The sequence below is a fragment of the Manis javanica genome, chromosome X, assembly GCF_040802235.1.
Source record: "Manis javanica isolate MJ-LG chromosome X, MJ_LKY, whole genome shotgun sequence".
Classification (NCBI taxonomy): Eukaryota; Metazoa; Chordata; class Mammalia; order Pholidota; family Manidae; genus Manis; species Manis javanica.
Window position 1 is genome coordinate 46,989,818 of NC_133174.1, and position 25,682 is coordinate 47,015,499.

Here is a 25,682-nt window from a genome sequence, read left to right on the forward strand (position 1 = left end):
ATGCCTAAGCAGAAAGCCTCTCGTTTACTATTTAAAATAGATAATGTATGATACATCCTGTAAATTGAAGATTTTCAACCTTCTATATTTCAAACTCCTACAGTCATCAAGAGACAAATACTTAAGTAAGACAGTGTTATAAAAGGAAAAAGCTTGATGAGACTAATTAGTTTTAAGGCTGAGGTGAAATGTGTTTAAGAAGGCACAACCAAGATAAGCCCTCTGACATTCAATGAAAATTTTGCCTAGATATTTTTACTAAGAAATAATTATAGCAATAGCATTAGAAGATAGCATTCATTAAATCCTTATTACTCTGCCAGAACTTTCACGCGCATTCATTATTTTTTTAATCATTAAAATTATACTTGTTCTGAGGAACAGCTAAGTAACTTGCTCAAGATCACACTGGCTTGAGTGTGAGCCCAGATTTGAATTTTAGTCTGATGTTGAAGCTTGTACTCTTTCGAATAAACTAATATGCCAAGAATCCTTTTGAACATTCTATTGTTCTTTGGTATGCTAACAACAATCAGAATCCAAACTAAACTGGCTACTTCAATATAGTATTTTTAGCTTTGCTTAAAAAGAAGCATGCCTAAACTCCTACAACTCAAATACAGCAACAATCAAAAGCAGAAAAAAGATAAACAATCCTGTCTTAGGTTGTTCCTCCCTTGAGGAATCTTACCCGTCTCTGGCTAACCAGTCATCATCCGGGGCCATACAGGGAGATGTAAAGTTGGTAAGTGTGAGAGAAGCCATATTGTTTGAAAAGGTCGCAGGGGGGCCATCAGGTGAGAAATTGGGGATCAACAGTGGTAAGGCTTAGAACCTCACCCCCCACTGTTTTGAGAGAAATCTTCTGCATCCGTGGATGTTTTAATGCCCTTGTCTAGCTTGGATTAACACATAGTCTACAGGCACACACCTGATCATCTACAATTGCTCTCTTACAACACTAAACTATGTTTTCTACCTTTATCTTGCATCTACCTACCACTTCAGCATTTTATTAAAAATAAAAATGATAATAATAATAAAGGGAGAAATGTGGGATCCACATATAAATCAAGTATAAAAATCAAACGAATATTCATATTTGACCTGATTGTTTATAGTTCATAATGCGTGATCAAAACCGAAAGTTTCTGTGATGACTGCCCTTGTACTGTTCACCATGTAAGAACTTATTCACTATGTAAGAATTTGTTCACCATGTAAGAACTTGTTCGTTATGCTTCAGAAGATTGGAGACTGACGAGAATTAGGCTTGAGATGGATTAATGATTGTGCATTGAGCATTGACTCCCCTATACAGAATTTTATTGTTGTTAACAACCATTTGATCAATAAATATGAGAGATGCCCTCTCAAAAAAAAAAAAAAAGATGAACAATCCAATTTTTAAAAGGGCAAAGGACTTAATAGACTTTTTGCCAAACAAGATATACAAACGACCAATTAATACACAGAAAGATACTTAACATAATTAGTCATTAGGGAAATTCAAGTCAAGACCAGAATTAGATATCACTTCACACCCATTAGAATGGCTATTATCAAAAAACAAAAAATAACAAGTGTTAGTGAGGATGTTGAGTAATTGGACCCTTCACACATCGCTGGAGGGAATGCAAAATGGTGTAGCCACCATGGTGGTTCTGCAAAAAATTAAATACAGTATTACTGTATGATCCAGTAATTCCTCTCCTAGGTATATATCAAAAAGAACTGAAAGCAAGGAGTCAAGTAGATATGTGTTCACCAATGTTCATGCAGCATTATTCATAATAGCCAAAAGGTAGAAATAACCAAAGTGTCTATGAACAGACAAATGGATAAACAAAATGTGATGTGATGTGTGTGTGTGTGTGTATACAATGGAATATTATTCAGCCTTAAAGAGGAAGGAAATTCTGATACATGGTACAACATGGATCAACCTTGGAAATACTATGCTAACTAAAGTAAGCCAGACACAAAAGGACAAATGTTGTTTGGTTCCACTTATATGAGGTACTTAGAATAAGCAAATTCACAGAGACAGAAAGTGGAATAGAGGACCAGGGGTTGAAGAGAAGAGAGAATGGGGAGTTAATTGTTTAACAGGTACAGAATTTGTGTTTGGGAAGTTGAAAAAGTTCTGGAAATAGATAGTGGTAATGGTTATACAACAGTGTGAGTGTACTTAATGCCACTGAACTGTTAACACTTAAAATTATTAAAATCTTAGGTTATATGTTTTACCATTATTAAAAAATATATAAAATCTAGATATAGCCAGTTGGTACAAACACTAAGAACGTTCTATAATAAAGCTAAAATTAAACAGGCTTTACTTTGGGGGCTTTCTATATTCTCAGATATGCAACACTAACATAATAAGAACAGGGGACAGTCAATGAAATCCTTGTAGAAATAATTTCTATAAAAGACCTATGCCTTTATTAATCATAATCAATACAGAGGTAAAAATCAAAGACTAACCTACCAATTTAAGTCAGCAACTGCCTAAAGCTCAAATCAAAAGGAAATCTAAGCTAAAACTAAAGGGAATTGTACATAAGAAAAAACACAAATGATGATACAAATAAATCTAGAATACTACTTCTTAAAGAAAAATAGCCCTATCAGCTTTACCATTATCATGACATAAGGATATATGTTCAAATAAAATACATCTGGTGAGTTGACAGTTAAATTTTTTTTAACTTTCATAAAAAAAACACTTAAGTACTTACCCGAAGGTGACACAGTAGAAGCTTTCTACTATCAACTGTTAGAAACAAGTTAACCTGGTCGGGGGGCAATCCACGGACTGTTAAACCAATGCTGAAGGTGATGAAAGCTTGTCACAACACACACAAACCAGACAAACACAATCCAAATTTTGGTTCAAGGAAAATTCAGTACATGATATCAAAGTCTAAACTGGCAAACAAGATGCACTGATACACTTCACTCTAGACAGTATTATTTGGTTTCCACTCAAAAGTCATACCCAGCATGATTCAAGGGTCAAAAAATGAACCAGTAGAAGATAAGGGGAAAATATATCCATGAGATACATCATTTCACTACATTTGCACCCACCTTTCAGATTTGTTTTGACAAATACATCCTTCAATGATTTCTTTCACTTCAGGATCAGTGACTTTATTGAAACTGGCTGGTTTTATGCCCTGGGAGAAGAAAAATGGTTTCTAGTCACAAATTAAGCAATTGAAAGCCCAAGTCAACATGACATTTATTAAAATAATGATCTTTACCATTAAGCAATACTCAAGTTTTAAATGAGATAAATAAATATATATGTACAACATAAGTTTAACAGCTTTCTTGATAAGGATTTTGTCATAGGTCTACAAATAACAGTGAAAAACTGTAAACAATCTAAATCAACAACAGAGGCAACATTACATAAATTATGTGATATATATACGCTAATATGCAGAAATAAAAAATATCCTCAAATAATTCTTAATAACATACAGAATTCTCATATTGTAACATTCATTAGGGAAAAAATAGGATCCCAAAGTGTACACATAACCCCAATTAGCAAACTATAACAAACAAGTATCTTTTGGAATCAGAAAAATAAATGTTATTAAAAAGTGCTTTTGAAAATTCCAAGTAAGGATTTTTATATCACAAACATTCCAAATCAATATTATTTCAAAGTCTTCTAGAATGGGCAATCAGTATGTATGTATGTATGTATGAAAAAAAATATATGTATATAAACTTTTTAGAAATCTGAATTATTTTTATCCTTATGCAATACTAAAATATTGAAAGATCCTCAAGCTAATTATCAGGTTCTAGGAAGTCAATCATAAATTAGGTCCAGACAACACAAAACATTTCTGTAACTGTGTTAGCTCCTTGACTCTGCTTATTTTATATTCTATTGCCCTTAATTTATGAGTTTTAGATTTAAAAAAATAATCCAAGTAAGCTGACTACAGTCATTTAATAGAAAATTCCAAATTAATCCAGAAGCAGAAAAGTATACTAGAATAATTGTCATGGAATGAAGAAATCTAAAATCTAGTTCTAGTTCTGTCACACTACGTCACAGGATACAGAATCATACACCATATATGCACACTATCATATATTAGATAAACCTGGTCAAAGTAAGGGTTAATTTGGACCTCAAATACAAGAAGCTTTAATATGGATAGAAAGCTAAATTGTGATATGACATTTTTGTGACTTTAATATACAGTAAGAAAGCCACCATTCAAAAAACTGAGTTATGTTATTCTACTTAAAGAAAAAGCCGTCTTTGACCTCTCCACTGATATCTTACCCATTTTCCAGCCCTGGGTAATTACTGCCTTCCTCTGATCCTAGGTGAAACTAAGGTTGGGCATGAAAGAGATTCTTAGGGTGTTTTAGGTAACTAATATTAGGGAACTGCAACTTACATAATCAGATACAAACTCTTTTTTTATTTGTGGATGTACCATAAAGGGACCCAAACTAAAAAGACATTCTAACCTTATCTCTTCTCAGCTTTCTGTTATAGAAATGTTCAAACACACTCCAAAGTAGAATAGTATAAGAAGCCCCATGTAACCATCAACAGCTTCAATAACAAGTCATGTTTTGTCGACCTTGTTTCAGCTATATACCCATACACTCTTTTCTATCCTGGAATACTAGAAAGCAAATGCTAGGCATTTTGCCATTTCACCCATAAAGTCTCCAGTTTGTATCTCTAACAGATATCACATCATCATCCCACCTAAAATAATTACTATAACTCTAATATCATCTAAAGCCCATTCCATACTCAAATTTTCCAGAAGGTCTAAATGATGTCTTCTTACAGTTGGATAAGGATCCATATCCAAATCTGGATCCAAACAAGATTCTTATGTTATATTACATGATTGGTGCATTGGAGCTAGCTAATAGCAGCTCACAAGACCCAACTATTACACTTTCAGGAATTCTGCAAGCTGATCATTAAACACAGATTATTAAAAATATTAAATTATATAAACTCACACTTAGATAAATTATATTAAAAGCCAATTAACTGAAAATACCACTCCTTAATTATTTTACTGCATTTTACTAGTATTTATGTTCTTGAGGTTGTTCACATCTATTATATTTGTACAGTGAAAATACTATATAATGAATGCCACTGTGCATTCTTTCCCAACCCTGCATTCAGTGAGGTCACTTAAATCAGTCATGGTGGGAGTACTTAACACCAAGGAAATCAGCAAATGCTAGAAATCAGTACTTTTTCTTTTTCGGAGACTCAGGTGTTAAACATTTACCAGCTCAACACTATTTTAAGTCTCTTGTATTCTGTAAATAGTCCCTCCCCCTTTTTTCTTTCATGAAATTGATATGTTGGAGAAACTAGGTCATTTGTCCTATAGAATGTTCCACATTCTGGATATTGGCCTTATTTCTTATGGTCTCTCTAAACAAATCTTTCTACAGTCAGACAGACTTGGGGTCAAAATTCACCATTATTAATAGCTGTGTGAACTTGGGTAAGTCACAACCTCTAATTATCATTCTTATCATCTGTAAACTCAAGACAGTACCAACTTGTAGGGCTATGAAGATGAAAGCATGGGTAAACGGTATGCACTTAAAAACAGAACCTATTAATATTAGTTACCTAAAACACCCTAACAATCTCTTTCATGCCCAATCTTGAGCCACATAACTGGATATGATATAGACCTGTTTTGGACAATCCTAACACTCTGCATCTACCTCCCTTACATTCCTTACTATACTCTCATCCTCTTATTTTTATAGTTATTTGTGATTTATATTATAGCCCTACTAAAAATGTAGCTCTTTATGGGTAGCAAACACTTCTTACTATCTTTGCATTCTTTGCAATTTCTAACACAAAAAACTACTCAAAGAATCAAATATGGTATCTGTTGGAACAATATTTTGAATGCCCTTTCATAATCAGGCTTTTAGAACAAGAAGAAATCTTCAAAACCATTTACTCAATCTTTATTATTCAGCTTTGAAAAATAAGATCCATCTAATATCTAAAAATTCTTTACAAATTGATATAGATGATATAGCTGTACATTTTCCCAAAGATACTAATACAGAGCATTTTATGTCACCTCAATGGAGTATAGGTATATAGCATAAATCTAAAGTTTGTTAGTCACAATTATGTTAAATTTAACACTGTTATCCAGAACTAAACTAAAATTAGATTTGACTAAGTTGACTTTATCAACTTCAATGTGAAATATGGTAATTAGTGAGGTAAAAGGAATAAAGTTCTACCTACACTAGTTACTTTACGGTATATTTGAGCTGCATTCTGGCATTCAGAATAAGGGTACTCTGAAGTAGCCATTTCCAGCATACACATTCCAAAAGCATAGACATCTACAGATTCATCATAGTGCTCTTCATACATCTCCGGGGCCATAAACTCAGGAGTCCCTACAAAATAACACCACAAACATATTTTTATTAAAAAACAACAACATCCACCAAGATCACATTTACTTTGGTTTAAGAATTACCTGAGCTAATCTCAGCTCCCTAAAGGCAAATTTATAAATATAAATTTTGCTGAATACTTGCTATATTTATATAAAGAACTTAAAGAGCTTCCTTAACTTTCCATGCTGATAAAGTACAATTTTTAATGATCAAATTTCAGTAATAATTACTAGTATCTGTTTTTATTACTATCCTTTTTTGGTATTTTTCTGAATTAAATTAATAAATCCTCTTTCTTAAGTCCTCAGAACCTTTCAATAATCTTAAATTATCCCACAAAAGAAATATGCTAGGATGTCTCTGAAATAAGACAATATGTATAATAGATATTTCAAAGCAAATTCACATTTTAGGCCAGAGATCAGCATACTTCTCTGTAAAGGGCCTGTTAGTAAATACGTCAGGCTTTGCAGTCCATATGGTTTCTGTCACAACCATTCAACTCTGTCATTGTACAAAAACAGCCACAGACAATAACTGAACAAGTAGGGGGTAACTGTGTTCCAATAAAACTTTACTTACAAAAATAGGCAGTGGGGCCAGATATGGCGATTGGCCATTGTTTGCTGATCCCTGTTTAGACATACAATTAACAAATCTCTCTTTACCCAACCAATAAACAATAAAATATTAATTACCAATGACACTCTTAGCAAATGACGTGCGCATTAAGGTGGCTAGTCCTAGATCACCAATCTTCACAGATCCAGTGGGTCCCGTGATGAAAATATTGTCACACTTCAGATCCCGGTGAATAATAGGAGGTGTCCTGGTGTGCAAGAACTGCAACCCCTTTAAAATTTGCCTGCACCAGCTCCTTAAGACCTTTGGTTTCATGACTTTAAATCGTTTTAAGTACCTACACAAAGATACCAAAGACCACATATAAACAAACCTACTTAGCTTATTGTATGAGTATTATTACAGTAAATCATGTGAACTAGCTGATATTATATGTATTATATCAATGAGTTGTTTTCTATTGTCTGTTAGGGCAAAAAAAAAGAAATTTTAATCTAAGACCTTATCCTTAGAGAAGACACCCTACCAAGTTCAGCATTTTTAATTAAAAATAAGAATTATTCCAATTGGACTGGCCTTTTGTGGAACGGCAGCACAATTTTCAAAACAAAGTCCTCTAATCCCAATAACTGCTTATATAGTCAACAGAGGGTTAAACTATGTAAAATTTTAGTGTAAGATTCTAGGAAACAGAAAAGGCATATCCCACATGTAATAGTTACAAATAAGTGATAATACTATCAAATAACTGTCAGAAACAAAACACTGACTATAATTACGTAGTATTACTCACTAGATATGTGAACCTGGCCATGCCCTCAACCTTTCAGTATCTTGTACAAAATGACATTAGATTATTTCATGATTTCTAATTCTAAAATTCTATGATATCCCAAAAATATCAATTACTCAACATTGTATTTTCTAACCAACTTCATTAACATACTAATTCTTAGCCTGCCCTGAAACACAGTCACTAAATTCATATTCTTTAATCAAGTAGCATTATTTTGCAAACAATGTTTATGAGTCCTGAAAAGTTTTTCCAAAAGTTTTGACTCGATTGGCATTATCAGGGTCAACTTACGTCTTCAAGGTTCCTGATGTCATAAGTTCAGTCACCAAAACAATACATTTCTTTCCTTTTAATGTAGACTCCCAGGAATCATAAAATCGAACTATATTGGGGTGTTGGAGACCCTTTAACATCTCTGCTTCTTCCTTGAACCTTTGCTGCTCAGCTTTTGTTAATTTCCGGTCCTAAAATGGAGGAACAAGTTCCAAATTCAAGTCTAGAAATTCTCATGCATATTTCTGACAGCACGCAAATGAGTGCTTTCTTTTATTGTATGTCTATATATACGTATATGTATTTATTTTCCTCTGTCAATTCTTTTCTAAGGACCAATATCTTTTATTAGGTAGTTACTTTGACTCCTCTCATAGAGCAATACAGCAGTTGTTACATTTCATAATTATATCACATTGGCATAATAAATCAATACCTTAAAAAACAATATTTTCGCTCACTAAACTTTCTGTGGTAATAAATTCATTATATATATAATATATAATTCACTATCTTAAGACAGGAATAATAAAAAAGTTAGACACCTAGACATTTATTCTGGTTAAAAATTTGAATTGCCAATACATTTTCCAACAGAAACATAAGGTTACCAATCAGTGAAAGGCCTTCAAACAGGCACTGGACCTCCAATCTGCTACAGTAGTGCTACAAGTCAAAGAAGCAATGTTCACAGAATTCTGAAAGAGGGCTGTGAGACTAAAATTCTAAACCCTGAAAAGCTATCAATCAAGTTTATAAGGGAAAAATACATATATTTCCATGAAAATAAGAACACAGGAAGTATAGCAGACCATACACCCTTCCTGAAAACATTACTCATACAATTCCATAAAAATGTGACCAAATAAAGTCATTAGAAAAGGAAGTATGGACATCCAAAATATATAAAGAGCTCACCCACCTCAACAAACAAAAAACAAATAATCCAATTAAAAAATGGGCAGAAGAACTGAACAGACATTTCTCCAAAAAAGAAATGCAGATGGCCAATAGACACATGAAAAGATGCTCCACATTGCTAATTATCAGAGAAATGCAAATTAAAACCACAATGAGGTATTACCTCACACCAGTAAGGATGGCTACCATCCAAAACGCAAATAACAAATGTTGGCGAGATTGTGGAGAAAGGGGAACCCTCCTAAACTGCTGGTGGGTATGTAAATTAGTTCAACCATTGTGGAAAGCAGTATGGAGGTTCCTCAAAATGCTCAAAATAGACTTACCATTTGACCCAGGAATTCCACTCCTAGGAATTTACCCTAAGAATGCAGCACTCCATTTTGAAAAAGACAGATGCACCCCTATGTTTATCGCAGCACTATTTACAATAGCCAAGAATTAGAAGCAACCTAAGTGTCCATCAGTAGATGAATGGATAAAGAAGAAGTGGTACATATACACAATGGAACATTATTCAGCCATAAGAAGAAAACAAATCCTACCATTTGCAACAACATGGATGGAGATAGAGGGTATTATGCTCAGTGAAATCAGCCAAGCGGAGAAAGACAAATACCAAATGATTTCACTCATCTGTGGAGTATAAGAACAAAGGAAAAACTGAAGGAACAAAACAGCAGCAGAATTACAGAACCCAAGAATGGACTAACAGGTACCAAAGGGAAAGAGACTGGGGAGGATGGGTGGGTAGGGAGGGATAAGGGGGGGAAGAAGAAAGGGGGTATTATGATTAGCATGCATAATGTGGGGGGTGGGAGAAAGGGGAGGGCTATGCAACACAAAAAAGACAAGTAGTGATTCTACAACATTTTGCTATGCTGATGGACAGTGACTGTAATGGGGTTTGTGGGGGGGACTTGGTATAGGGGAGAGCCTAGTAAACATAATATTCTTCATGTAATTATAGATTAATGATAACCAAAAAAAGAGAAAGAAAAGGGGGATTACTCCCTGATAGGATAAAACTAACTGCAAATCAACGATTAATGCATGCTTTACATATCCTTAATTTTGATCTTTTAAATGGTGTCAGATGATCAGCTATGGAAGTACATTTTTCTGATAATATTCCTTTCTCTTCAAAAAAAAGCAGTTCCTGTGTGGTGATCTCCAATAGGTTCTTCACAATGGTATAAAGGTCATATCAAAGTGTGGGCAAAGGGTTTGTTTGTGTTTATACAGAGGATCAAAGCCTAATTTGGCTACCCAGAAAACGAATTAAGATACGATATGAAGAAGAACTTCCAACATCAACATCCTCTGGAAGAGTCATTCCAGAAGATGATCATCAAAAAACTTCAACAAAGATCCTGGCGTTGTTGCAGTTGTAGCTGCATTCATCCCACCAGTTCCTGGACTTGCCATTGGAATGAAGAAGGAGATATCTAAGCTGGCCTGTGCATACAGTAAAACAACAAATCTGACTGGATCTATACTGTTAGAACTCAACCAAGAATTAGGAGAAGTGCAAGTTGCAGTGCTCCAAAATCATGCGACTACAGACTATCTAGTGTTAAAAGAACATATGGGATGTGAACAGTTCCTAGGAATCTGTTGTTTTAACTTGTCTGATTTTTCTCAAACTATTCAAATTCAGTTAGACAATATCCATCATATCATTGATAAGTCTTCACAAATGCTTAGGGTACCTAACTGGTTTTCTTGGTTTCACTGGATATGGCTGGTAATTGTAGGTCTGCTTTTGTTATGTAGCTGTATTCCTACTATGTTAATGTGTGTACGCAATTTAATTAGTAGTTTGCTAAAACCTATACATGCTTATGTTACACTACAAGAAGATATGTCAAAGAAATAATCAATCTTCCCATGTTTTCTTCCGTCTGCTACTTCTATAGCTTCTCTTCTTCCTTCATAATTATACCCCTAAGTTGAATTCATGCTTCATATTGAAATTACCGAGTATTATAATTCTTCCAAATGGTAAAGATACCTCAAGACAAATGCTGGGCATAGAAGCCACAGGGCATAAATCTGCAAAAAAGTAAAAAGCTAACCTTTTCAAACAATATTGCTTCTCTCTCACTTGCCAACTTTACATTTCCCTGTATGGCCCTGCAAGATCGCTGGTTAGCCAGAGACGGGTAAGATTCCTCAAGGGAGGAACAACCTAAGCAGGCACAGTCACAGGGGGGCCATCAGGTGGGAAATTGGGGATCAACAGAGGTGACGCTTAGAACCTCACCCCCTGTTTTGAGAGAAATCTGCATCCGTGGATGTTTTGTTGCCCTGGTCTAGCTTGAATTAATACTTAGTCTATAGGCACAGACCTGATCATCTACATTTGCCTTCTTACCGCACTAAATTATGTTTTCTACCTTTATCTTCCATCTACCTACCACTTCAGCATTTTATTAAAAATAATAATAATAATAATAATAAGGGAGAAATGTGGGATTCACATAGAAATCAAGTACAAAAATCAAACAAATAATCATATCTGACTTGACTGTTTATAGCTCATGATGCGTGATCAAAACCGAAAGTTTCTGTGATATGACTGCCCTTGCACTGTTCACCATGTAAGAACTTATTCACTATGTAAGAACTTGTTCACCATGTGAGAACTTGTTCGTTATGCTTCAAAAGATTGGAGACTGTTGAGAATTAGGCTTGGGGTTGATTAATGACTATGCATTGAGTCCCCTATACAGAATTTTATTGTTGTTAACAACCATTTGATCAATAAATATGAGAGATGCCCTCTCAAAAAAAAAAAAAAAGAAAAGAAAAGGAAGTGTGGTATAAAATGAATGGTAAGAAATGTCTAAGAATGCTTACTTAGAGTTAAACATAAGTAATTCTGGCTAACATGGTTGTTAAAATTGAATGAATTTTCTAAACAATAATTAAAACAGTAGATACATAATGTAAAAAGAACAGTTGGGAATTAAAATTCCAGATTACTTCATTAAAATCTAACAGATAAGAATAAATACAATTTTTGTGTTTTGCAATGGGGAGCAAGACAGAACGGAGTGATAGAACTATTTTAAGTTCCAATGTCTAAAGAAAAATAATCAACTATGCTAGTTAATTTAGGTATAATTCCATGTCAGGTGGTTGACAACACATAAATTCCCTGCCTTTCCTGAATCCCACCAAAATGACAAAAGAAACATATAAATAAATCCATAACAGTGCTGGAAGTATAAGAAGGGTTCAAAGAAAAGTTTAAGGTTAAGAAAAAGGGTACCTTGTTATATTTTTAAGAAACTCAACAGAGAAGAAATGACAACTTGATAGAAACAAAAGACTTCTATTAAAGTATTTTTTTATGTTAAGATTGAACCCCAACAAAGAAGCACACCAGAGCTCTGGCATTTTCATTTTTCATTATTTATTAATATTATTCCTTGAAGTACATAAAGAAATATGTAAAAGGGTATTCAAAACAGGATGGTTTGTGTGTGTGAAAAATTAGAAACAACCAAAATATCAATGACAAAGTTATTATATGCCAGGCACTATTCTGAAATTTTTTAAACATATTAACACATTTAGTCATTACATCAACCCTTTGAGAAAGTCATTACTACTGTCATCTTCATTTGGCAAATACAGAAACTGAGGAGAACATGGTTAAATAACCTGCCTAGGAGCAAATGGGTCACCATATGCTAAATTGGGTTATAACCAAATAACAGTTAAGAGAATGAGATGGAGCTCTGTGTACTAATGTGGACAGAACTCTAACACATACTATTAGGTGAAAAAAGCAATCTGAAAAATTTACAACATGATAATTATAAAAAGAACCAACTTGAACAATGTGACACTTAAGAACATATATTTAAATGCATAGAAAGTGTATTAGATGGAAACACAAATGAGTAACTGCAGTAATATCTGGAAAACTAAGGGAAGAAAACTGGCATGAAAGAGTTTTTTCTTTATGTGATGACCGGTTGGTAAACCTCCATAGTCATTCAGCAATATCTTTTACTGTATTGAATATGTATATGTAAATATCTAAACTTTAGTCTCCTAAGGCTTAATTTATATTTCACTTTTAATCCATTTTGAATTCATTTCTGTACATGCAGCATTTTCATGTAGATGGTTAATCAGTTGTGCTAACACCACTCAAACTATTCTTTTCTCACTGACGTGAACATGTCTGTAGTACATTAAGGTTCCAGCTATACTGGGTTCTGCTTCCCTTCACCAATTTGTCTATTCTTATGGCAGTGGATTTCAGTATGTTTAATAACTGGTAAGGCAAATCATTTTCCAATTCTTCATTATTTTCTTGGCTATTCTCATCTAGTTATATTTAATACAAACATTAATATCATTTTTCCAATTAAACTAAAACAGAATATCCTGGAATCTTAATTGGAATTATATATATATATATATAATGAACTTGGAAGAAACTAGCATCTAAAAGCCATCTAAGACTTCCAGAAAAAGATAAAACATGGTGGAATACAAAGGCAAGGAGGAAACATCCTCCCAAAAACACATAAAAGAAGGAAATACAGGAAATACAACTACACTGCAACATGACCTGAGGATTGCAGAACAGACAACATACACCTGAGGAAGAAGAGACAACCACACAGAAAAGGGTAAAGTGGCAGAGCCAAGATCAAGTGGGACCCAAGACCACCCCCCCACCCCAGCCTACAGGTGGGAGAAAGAGGAATGGAGGGGAGAGGGTGTAGGAGCCAAAGAGTCCTGCACTACTGGCCCTGGAGATGTGCACTGGGAGCACAACCCCACATTACACTGGGTTATGGCAATTAGCAGGGTTGGACACCAGGGAGAGGTGGAATACTCTGGGAGGCTGAGACCCCAGCCATTGTGGAGTACAGGCATGCTCAACCAGTCCTGAGACCCAAAGAAGACATGGCAGTTTGAAAGACATGCCAGCAGTGGGAGGGATACATAGAGGCAACGGATGGATGGAACTCTCTCCTCACGAGAAAGGGCAGGTGAAGAATACATTCCCATCCCTTCCTCACCCCAACAGGTCAGGAGCTCTTGGGAGCTCCAGACACTCTATCCCATGTTGCAAGCAATGCAGGCCCAAGGCTCCTCCCTGCACACACTGCAAGGAGCCAACACACTTGGCCCAACAGCAGCATTAGACTTTGCTGCCTGGCAGGCAGAAGGAGACTCTCCCAGCCTCCTTGGCTCCATTTCAGCCCTTCCAGGAAGGTGCCTGCAGGAGTCAGCCTGAGAAGCTCCTTCCTCCCTGTGGGTTTCCAAGCCCAGTGCAGCATATCTGGCCCAGGCACAGCCAGACATCAGCCCACCCATGCCATTATCCCTACAGTCCCACCATTGCTGCAGGCCAGGCAGATGGAGGCCCAACCTATAGGAAGCTCATGAGAAAATCCTGAGCTGATAACAAGGTAGCAGATGAAGTACACTGCCAGCAAAGACACAAAGACACCCTGCCCACTGCATGCCAACAGCTAGGGTCCCCACAAAATAGAACCAGGCACTAGAGAATAGAGAATATTAAGCTTCTAGGCACCACAAGACTTCTTCATAAAGCTATAATTCTGTAGACCAGAAAGCATAGCAGAGCCATCTAATACAAAGGAAGAAACACAGAAACTCTCACAAAATTAGTAGGCAGAGGAATATGATTCAAACAAAACTACAAGACAGAACCGCAAAAAGAGGGTTAAATGAAATGGAGATTACCAATCATCTTGATAAAGATTTCAAAATAAAAGTCTCAAACATGCTGATGGATTTACACAAAAGCATTAAGATCTAAGGGATGATTTCAACAAAGAGACAGAAGGCCCAAGAAAGAGCCACTCAGAGCTTAAGAATATAGTATCGGAAATGAAACATACAATGGAGGGATTTAAGAGTAGATACGTGCAGATAGAGGAGAATGAATGAGATGAAAATTAGAGAAGAGGAAAACAATGAAGCCAAACAACAGAGAGAAAAAAGGATCTCTAAGAATGAAAGAATGATGAGAGAGCTGTGGGACCAATCCAAACAAAACAGTATTTGCATAATAGGGATACCAGAAGGAAAAGAGACAAGGGGATAGAAAGTCTCTTTAAGGAAATAATTGTTGAAAGCTTCCCCAAACTGGGGAAGGAAATAGACACTCAGGTCATGGAAGTTCAGAGAGCCCCTAACAAAAGGAAACCCAGGAAGACAACACCAAGACATATAATAATTAAAATGGTAAAGATCAACAATAAGAAGATTGTTGAAAGCAGCCAGAGAGAGAGAAAATATAACTTATAAAGGAATCCCATTGTGCTACCAGCAGACTTCCCAGCAGAAACACTATAGCCAGAAGGGAGTGGGATGACATATTTAATGTAATGAAACAGAGGAATTTCCAAAAAACATTCCTCTACCTGGCAAGATAATCATTTAAATTTCAAGCAGGGATTGAGCAATGGTCAGATAAACAAAAGTTGAAGGAATTCACCACCTCTAAACCAGCCGTACAGAATATGTTAAGGAGACTGCTGTAGTTGGAAATGTCCTTAATACTAAACAGCTTTCACCAGTGAAAATAAACCTAGAGTAAAGGCAGTAGACCAACCAATTACAAAGCAAGTACAAAATCAGAATGAAACAAAGGAAGCAAAATCAACTGTACACAAAATTAGTCAAGGGATACACAAAAAGTGTAGATTATGAGATCTAATGCAAAAAATGTAGAGGAGGAAGAAAAAGGAAAAGTACCCTTAGATTGTGTATGAAATAGAGTAATTAGCAATCTAAGGTAGATTATTATATAGTAAGGAAGCTATCCTTGAACCTTTGGTAACCACAGAACTAAAGTCTATAATAGATACACAAAAAACAAAGAATGGAGGAAGGGAGGGAGGGAGAGAGGGAAGGAAGGAAGGAAGGCAGGCAAGCAGGCAGAGAGAGAGAAAGAGAGGTAGGGAGGGAGGGAGGGGGACACAGAGAGAGAAAGAGGGAAAGAAACAATGAAAGAAAGAAGGAAGGGAGGGAAGGAGGAAGGGAGGAAAAAGAAAGAAAGAGGGAAGGAAGGAAGGAAGGAAGGAAGGGAGGGAGGGAGGAAGGGAGGGAGGAAGGGAGGGAGGAAGGGAGGGAGGGAGGTCCAAACACAACACTAAAGAAATCCATCAAATAAGACAGCAGTATAAGAGAGGAAAAAATGAACACAGAGATTAAAAAACAGCAGAAAACAATGAATAGAATGACAATAAGTACACATCTATCAATAATCACCCTAAATGTAAATGGACTGACTGCACCAAACAAAAGACAAAGACTGGCAGAAATTATTAAAAAGCAAGGACTATCTATATGCTACCTACTAGAGACTTACATCAAACCCAAAGACATATACAGACTAAAAGGGAAGAGACAGAAAAAGTTATTTCCTGCAAATAATAGGGAGAAAAAAGCAGGAGTTCCAGTACTTGTATCAGACAAAATAGACATCAAAACAAAGAAAGTTACAAGAGACAGAGAACATTACATAATGACAAAGGGGTCAGTTCTACAAGCGGATATAACCATTATAAATATCAATGCACCCAATATAAGAACACCTAAATATGTGAAATAAATACTAACAGAATTAAAAGGGGAAATAGAATGCAATGCATTCATTCTAGGAGACTTCAACACTCCACTTACACTGAAGGACAGATCAACCAGACAGAAATAAGTAAGGACACAGAGGCACTGAACAACACATTAGAACACATGGACCTAACAGACATATGCACAACACTCCACCCAAAAGCAGCAGGATACACATTCTTCTCAAGTGCACATGGAATATTTTCAAGAATAGGTCACATACTAGGCTACAAAAAGAGCCCCAGTAGATTCAGGATTGAAATTGTGCCAACCAGCTTCTCAGACTACAAAGGTATGAAACTAGAAATAAGGTATGCAAAGAAAACAAAAAAGCCCACAAATACATGAAGACTTCACAACATGCTCCTAAATAATAAATGGATCAATGACCAAATAAAAACAGAGACTGAGCAATGTATGGAGACAAATGAAAACAACTCAACACACCAAAATGTATGGGATGCAGTAAAGGCAGTTCTAAGAGGAAATTATATTGTTATAGGCTTATGTTAAGAAAGAAGAATAATCCCAAAAGAACAGTTTAAATTCACAATTAAAAGAAGAACAAATGAGGCCCAAAGATAATAGAAGGAGGGGCATAATAAAGATCAGAGTAGAAATAAATAAAATTCAAAAGAATAAAACAATAGAAAGAATCAATTAAAGCAGGAGCTGGTTCTTTGAGAAAATAAACAAGATAAACCCCTACCCAGACTTACCAAGGAAAAAAGAGAGAGTACACACATAAACAGAATCAGAAATGAGAAAGGAAAAATCATTAGAGCCACCACAGAAATACAAAGAATTATAAGAGAATGCCATGAAATATTATATGTTAATAAATTGGATAACTTAGAAGAAATGGACAACTTTCGAGAAAAATACAATCTTTCAAGACAGACCCAGGAAGAAACAAAAAATCTGAACACACCAATTTTCAGCAATGAAATTGAATTGGTAATCACAAAACTACCTAACAACAAAAACCCCTGGCCAGACAGCTTCACTGCTGAATTTTAACAAACATTTAGAGAAGACTTCATACCCATCCTCCTTAAAGTATTCCAAAAAGTAGAAGAGGAGGGAAAACTCCCAAACTCATTCTATGAGGCCAGCATCACTCTAATACCAAAAACAGATACCACAAAAAAGGAAAATTACAAATGAATACCCCTGATGAACATAGATGCAAAAATATTCAACAAAATATTAGGAAACCAAATTCAAAAATACATAAAGTAGATCTTCCATCACAACCAAGTGGAATTTATTCCAGGGATGCAAGGATGGTACAATATACAAAAATTCATCAACATCAACAAAAAGGACAAAAACCACATTCTCAATAGGTGCTGAAAAAGCATTTGCCTCTGGAGCTGCAGAGAAATATGCAAGAGCTAAGGGATGAGGTTCGGAGGGAGTTAACAGAAATAAAATAATCAAAACAAGGACTTAAGAGGAGACTGGATGAGGTGCAAGAGACTGTTAATGGAATAGAAATCAGAGAGCAGGAATACAGAGAAGCTGAGGGAGAGAGAAATAAAAGGATCTATAGGAATGAAACAATACTAACAGATTTGTGTGACCAATCCAAAAGGAATAACATTTGCATCATTATAAAGAAGAAGGAGAGGGAGAAAAATGAGACAGAAACTGCCACTGAAGGAATTACTGCTGAAAACTTCCCCAAACTGGGGAAGGAAATAGTCTATCAGACCACAGAATCCCACAGATCTCCAAACACAAGGGACCAAAGGAGGACTACACCAAGACATATAATAATTAAAAAGGCAAAGATCAAAAACAAGCACAGTGTATTAAACGCAGCCACAGAGAGTAAAAGATCACCTAACAAAGGAAATCCCATCAGGTTATCATCAGACTTCTCAACAGAAAACTTACAGTCCAGAACGGAGTGGCATGATATATTTAATGCAATGAAACAGAAGGTCCTTAACCAAGAATACTGTATCCAGCATGATTATCATTTAAATTTGAAGGAGAGATTAAACAGTTCCCAGATAAGCAAAAGTTGAGGGAATTTACCTCCCACAAACCATCTCTACAGGGTGTTTTAAAGGGACTGCTCTACGTGGAAGTGCTCCTAAGGCTAAATACCTGTCACCAGAGGAAATAAACCCACAGCAAAGAAAGCAGAACAACCAAATACTAACTAAAGACAAAATAAAATCAGTGAAGGGAAACAAAGAAGAGTACAAAATAAACCATCGAACATACAAAGAGTGGAGGAGGAAGAAGAAAAAGCGAGAGAAATAAAGAATGATCAAACCTTCTTTATGAATAGCTTAATAAGAGAGTTAAGTTAGACGGTTAGAGAGTAAAGAAGATACCCTTGAACGTTTGGTAAACATGAATCCAAAGCCTGCAATGGCAATAAGTACATATCTATTGACAGTCACCCTAAATGTAAATGGACTGAATGCACCATTGAAAAGACACACAGTAATGGAATGGATAAAAAAGCAAGACCAATCTATATGCTGCTTACAAGAAACTCACCTCAAACCCAAAGATATACACAGAATAAAAGTGAAGTGCTGGAAAAAGATATTTCATGCGAACAATAAGAAGAAAACATCAGGTGTTGCAGTACTGGTATCAGACAAAACAGACTTGAGAACAAAGAAAGTAACAAGAGATAAAATGGTACATTACATAATGATAAAGGGGTCAGTCCAACAAAAGGACATAACCATTATAAAGATCTACACACCCAACACAGGAGCATTGACACATGTGAAACAAATACTAACATAATTAAAGGAGGAAATAGAATGCAATGCATTCATTTTAGGACACTTCAATACACGACTCAGTCCAAAGGACAGATCCACCAGACAGAAAATAAGTAAGGACACAGAGGCACTAAACACACTAGAATAGATGGACCTAATAGACATCTATAGAACTCTACACACAAAAGCAAAAGCAGATACATTCTTCTCAAGTGCACATGGAACATTTCCAGAATAAACCACATACTAGGCCAAAAAAAGAACCTCAGTAAATTCAAAAAGATTGAAATGCTACCAACCAACTTCTCCGATCACAAAGGTCAAAAACTAGAAATAAATTGTACAAAGAAAACAAACAGCCTTACAAACACACGGAGGCTTAACAACATGCTCCTAAATAATCAGTGGATCAATGACCAAATTAAAACAGAGATTGAAAATATATATGGAGACAAATGAAAACAACAGCACAAAACCCCAACTTCTGTGGGACACAGTGAAAGCAGTTCTAAGGGGAAAGTATATAGCAATCTAGACATATATAAAGAAGGGAAAACAATCCCAAATGAATAGTCTAAAGAAACAATTGTTGAAACTGGAAAAAGAAGAACAAATGAGGCCCAAAGTCACTAGAAGGAGGAAAATTATAAAAATCAGAGAAGAAATAAATAAACTTGAGAAAAACACAATAGAAAAAAATCAACGAAACCAAGAGTTGGTTCTTTGAGAAAATAAACAAAATAGATAAACACCAAGGAAGACTTATTAAGAGAAAAAGAGAATCTACACAAATAACAAGAATCAGAAATGAGAAAGGAAAAATCATGACAGACACACAAAGAATTATTAGAGAATACTATGAGAATCTATATGCTAAGAAGCTGGAGAATGTAGAAGAAATGGACAACTTTCTATAAAAATACAAACTTCCAAGACTGACCAAGGAACCAACAGAAAATCTAAACAGACCAATTAGAGCAATGAAATTGAAGCAGTAATCAAAATACTACCAAAGAACAATATCACCATGCCAGATGCATACACTGCTAAATTTTATCAGACATTTAGAGAAGAAATAATACCCATTCTCCTTAAAAGTTTTCCAAAAGTAGAAGAGGAGTAAATCTTCCAAACTCATTCTATGAAGCCAGCATCACTCCAATAACAAAACTAGGCAAACACCCTACAAAAAACGAAAATTACAGGCCAATATCCCTGAGGAATATAGATGCAAAAATACTCAACAAAATATTAGCAAGCCAAATTCAAAAATACATAAAGAGGATCATACACCATGAACAAGTGGAAGCATCTCAGGGATGCAAGGATGGTACAACATTCGAAAATTCATCAACACGATCCACCCCATAAACAAAAAGGACAAAAATCACATGATCATCTACATAGATGCTGAAAAAGCACTTGACAAAATTCAAAATCTATTCGTGATAAAAAGTCTCAATGAAATGGGCATAGAGGACAAGTACCTCAACATAATAAAGGCCATATATGATAAACCCAGAGCTAACATCATACTGAACAGTGAGAGGCTGAAAGTTTTTCCTCTGAGATCAGGAACAAGACAGGGATGCCCACTCTTCCCACTGTTATTCAACAAAGTACTGGAGGTCCTAGCCACAGCAATTAACAATACAAAGAAATACAAAGAATCCAGATTGGTAAAGAGGAAGTTAAACTGTCACTATTTGCAGATGACATGATATTGTACATGGAAATCCCTAAAGAATCCACTCCAAAACTACTAGATTTAATATCTGAATCCAGAAAAGTTGCAGGATACAAAATTAACACACAGAAATCTGTGGCTTTCCTATACACTAACAGTGAACTAATAGAAAGAGAAACCAGGAAAACAATTCCATTCACAATTGCACCAAAAAGAATAAATACCTAGGAATAAACCTAACCAAGGAAGTGAAAGACCTATACACTGAAAACTACAAGACACTCTTAAGAGAAATTAAAGAGGACACTAACAAATGGAAACTCATCCCATGCTCCTGGTTAGGAAGAATTAATATCGTCCAAATAGCCATCCTGCCCAAAGCAATCTACACATTCGATGCAATCCCCATCAAATTACCAACAACGTTCTTCAATGAACTGGAACAAATAGTTCAAAAATTCATATGGAAACACCAAAGACCCCAAAGAGCCAAAGCAATTCTGAGAAGGAAGAGTAAAGTGGGGGGAATCTTGCAACCCAACTTCAAGCTCTACTACAAAGCCACAGTAATCAAGACAATTTGGTACTGGGACAAGAAAAAAGCCACAGACCAGTGGAACAGAATAGAGACTCCAAATATTAACCCAAAGACATACGGTCAATTAATATACGATAAAGGAGCCATGGCCATACAATGGGGAAATCACAGTCTCTTCAACAAATGGTGCTGGCAAAACTGGACAGCTACATGTAAGGGAATGAAACTGGATCACTGTCTAACCCCATACACAAAAATAATTTTGAAATGGATCAAAGACCTGAATGTAAGTTATGAAACCATGAAAATTTAGAAAAAAACGTAGGCAAAAATCTCTTAGACATAAACATGAGTGACTTCTTCATAAACACATCTCCCCGGGCAAGGGAAACAAATGCAAAAATGAAAAAGTGGGACTACATCAAGCTGAAAAGCTTCTGTACAGCAAAGAATACGATACCATCAATAGAACAAAAAGGTATCCTACAGTATGGAAGAATATATTCATAAATGACAGATCTGATAAAGGGTTGACATCCAAAATATATAAAGGGCTCACATACCTCAACAAACAAAAAGCAAATAATCCAATTAAAAAATGGGCAGAGGAGCTGAATAGACAGTTCTCCAAAGAAGAAATTCAGATGACCACAGACACATGAAAAAATGCTCCACATCACTGGTTATCAGAGAAATACAAATTAAAACCACAATGAGATATCACCTGACACCAGTAGGCATAGCCACCATCCAAAAGACAAAGAACAACAAATGTTGGTGAGGTTTTGGAGAAAAGGGAACCCTCCTACACTGTTGGTGGGAATGTAAATTAGTTCAACCATTGTGGAAAGCAGTATGGAGGTTTCTCAAAATGCTTAAAGTAGAAATACCATTTGACCCAGGAATTCCACTTCTAGGAATTTACCCAAAGAATGCAGGAGCCCAGGTTCAAAAAGACAGATGCACCCTTATGTTTATCGCAGCACTATTTACAATAGCTACGAAATGGAAGCAACCTAAATGTCCATCAGTAGATGAATGGATAAAGAAGATGTGGTACATATTCACAATGGAATATTATTCAGCCATAAGAAGAAAACAAATCCTACCATTTGCAACAACATGGATGGAGCTAGAGGGTATTATTCTCAGTGAAATAAGCCAGGTGGAGAAAGACAAGTACCAAATGATTTCACTCATATGTGGAGCATAAGAACAAAGAAAAACTGAAGGAACAAAACAGCAGCAGAATCACAGAACCCAAGAAAGGACTAACAGTTACCAAAGGGAAAGGGACTTGGGAGTATGGGTCAGTAGGGAGGGCTAAGGGCGGTGAAAAAGTAAGGGAGCATTACGATTAGCATGTGTAATGTGGAGGGGGTATGGGGCAGGCTCTACAACACAGAGAAGACAAGTAGTGATTTTACAGAATCTTCCTATGCTGATGGACAGTGACTGTGAAGTGGTATGTTCAGGGGACTTGGTGAAGGGGGGAGCCTAGTAAACACAATGTTCTTCATGTAATTGTAGATTAATGATACCAAAAAATAAAAATAAAAAAATACCCTACAGACACCACTACAAAACTACTATAACTAATAACTGAACTCAGCAAAAAAGCAGGAAACAAAAGTAATACACAGAAATCTGTTGCTTTCCTATACACTAATGATGAACTAGCAGAAAGAGAAATCAGGAAACAATTCCATTCACAATTGCATCAAAAAGAATAAAGTACCTAGGAATAAACCTAACCAAAGAAGTGAAAGACCTATACCCTGAAAACTACAAGACACTCTTAAGAGAAATTAAACAGGATAGTACCAAATTGAAATTCATCCTATTCTCTTGGCTAGGAAGAATTAATATTGTCAAAATGGCCATCCTGCCTAAAGCAATCAACAGTTTCAATGTAATCCCTCTCAAAATACCAACAGCGTTCTTCAACGAACTGGAACAAACAGTTGTAAAATTCATATGGAACAGCAAAAGACCCCGAAGAGCCAAAGCAATCCTGAGAAGGAATACTAAAGCACAGAGAGATCCCACTTCCCAACTTCAATCTCTCCTACGAAGCCACAGTAATCTAGACAATTTGGTACTGGTGCAAGAACAGACCCGCAGACCAGTGGAACAGAATACAGAGTCCAGATACTAACCCAAACATATACAGTCAACTACTATATGAAAAGGAGCCATGGACATACAATGGGGAAATGACAGCCTCTTCATCAGCTGGTGTTGGCAAAACCGGACAGCAACATGTAAGAGAATGAAACTGGATCATTGTCTAACCCAGTACACAAAAGTAAATTTGAAATGGATCAAAGACCTGAATGTAAGTCATGAAACCATAATACTCTTAGAAAAAAACAAAAGCAAAAATCTCTTGGACATAAACATGAGCAACTTCTTCATGAACATATTTCCCCGGGCAAGGGAAACAAAAGCAAAAATGAAAAAGTGGGACTATATCGAGCTTAAATGCTACTGTATAGCAAAGGACACCATCAATAGAACAAAAAGGCATCCTACAGTATGGGAGAATATATTCATAAATGACAGATCCGATAAAGGGTTGACATCCAAAATATATAAAGAGCTCACACACTTCAACAAACAAAAAGCAAATAATCCAATTAAAAAAATGGGCACAGGATCTGAACAGACACTTCTCCAACGAAGAAATTTAGATGGCCAACAGGCACATGAAAAGATGCTCCACATCACTTATCAGAGAAATACAAAATCAAACCACAATGAGATATCACCTCATACCAGTAAGGATGGCCACGATCCAAAAGACAAACAACAAATGATGGTGAGGTTGTGGAGAAAGGGGAACCCTCCTACACTGCTGGTGGAAATTTAAATTAGTTTAAACATTGTGGAAAGCAGAAAGGAGTTTCCTCAAAAAACAAAAAATAGAAATACCATTTGACCCAGGAATTCCTCTCCTAGGAATTTACCCTAAGAATGCAGCAGCCCAGTTTGAGAAAGACATATGCACCCCTATGTTTATCACAGCACTATTTACAATAGCCAAGAAATAGAAGCAACCTAAGTGTTCATCAGTAGATAAATGCATAAAGAAGATGTGGTACATATACACAATGGAATATTACTCGGTCATAGAAGAAAACAAATCCAAATCCTACCATTTGCAACAACATGGAAGGAGCTAGAGGGTATTATGCTCAGTGAAATAAGCCAGGTAAAAAAAGACAAGTATCAAATGATTTCACTCATATGTGGAGTATAAGAACAAAGAAAAAACTGAAGAAAGACAATAGCAGCAGATTCCCAGAACCCAAGAATGGACTACTAGTTACCAAAGGAAAAGGGACTGGGGAGGTTGGGTGGGAAGGGAGGGATAAGGGGGAAAAAGGGACATTACGATTAGCACACATAATGTGAGGGGGGGGGGCCATGGGGAAGGCAACACAACACAGAGAAGACAAGTAGTGATCCTATAGCATCTTACTACACTGATGGACAGTGACTGTAATGGGGTTTGTGGTCCGGACTTGATAATGGGGGGAGTCTAGTAACCATAATATTGCTCATGTAATTGTATGTTAATGATACCAAAAGAAAAAAGAGAAAACATAGGCAACAATCTGCTGAACATAAGCATGCGCAACTTTTTCCTGGACACATCTCCTCATTCAGGAGAAACAAAATAACAAATGTGCAGTTCGGACTAGTGGGACTATATCAAACTAAAAAGCTTTTGTACAGCAAAGTACACCATCAACAGAACAAAAAGGCACCCCACAGTATGGGAGAATATATTCATAAATGATTCCTCTGATAAAGGGTTAACATCCAAAATATATAAAGAACTCACATACCTCAACACCCAAAAACAAATAACCTGATTAAAAAATGGGCAGAGCACCTGAAGAGATAGTTCTATGAAGAAGAAATACAAATGGCCAACAGTCCCATATAAAGATGCTCCCCGTTGCTATTCATCAGAGATATGGAGAAAAAAAATACACAATGAGACATCATGTCATTACAGTT

General features: G+C 35.9%; 1 protein-coding gene across 2 annotated transcripts in view; it reads right to left on the minus strand.

Moving 5' to 3' along the window:
• WNK3 (WNK lysine deficient protein kinase 3) overlaps positions 1–25,682 on the minus strand; it is a 329,776-nt gene that overhangs the window by 218,943 nt on the left and 85,151 nt on the right. For both annotated transcript variants that reach the window (XM_073227358.1, XM_037010755.2), the window contains exons 3-6: positions 8,135–8,307; positions 7,164–7,384; positions 6,305–6,462; positions 3,097–3,185 (exon numbers count right to left, since the gene is read on the minus strand). In XM_073227358.1, coding sequence (XP_073083459.1) covers positions 3,097–3,185; positions 6,305–6,462; positions 7,164–7,384; positions 8,135–8,307 — 641 coding nt within the window. The remainder of the gene's footprint in view (positions 1–3,096; positions 3,186–6,304; positions 6,463–7,163; positions 7,385–8,134; positions 8,308–25,682) is intronic.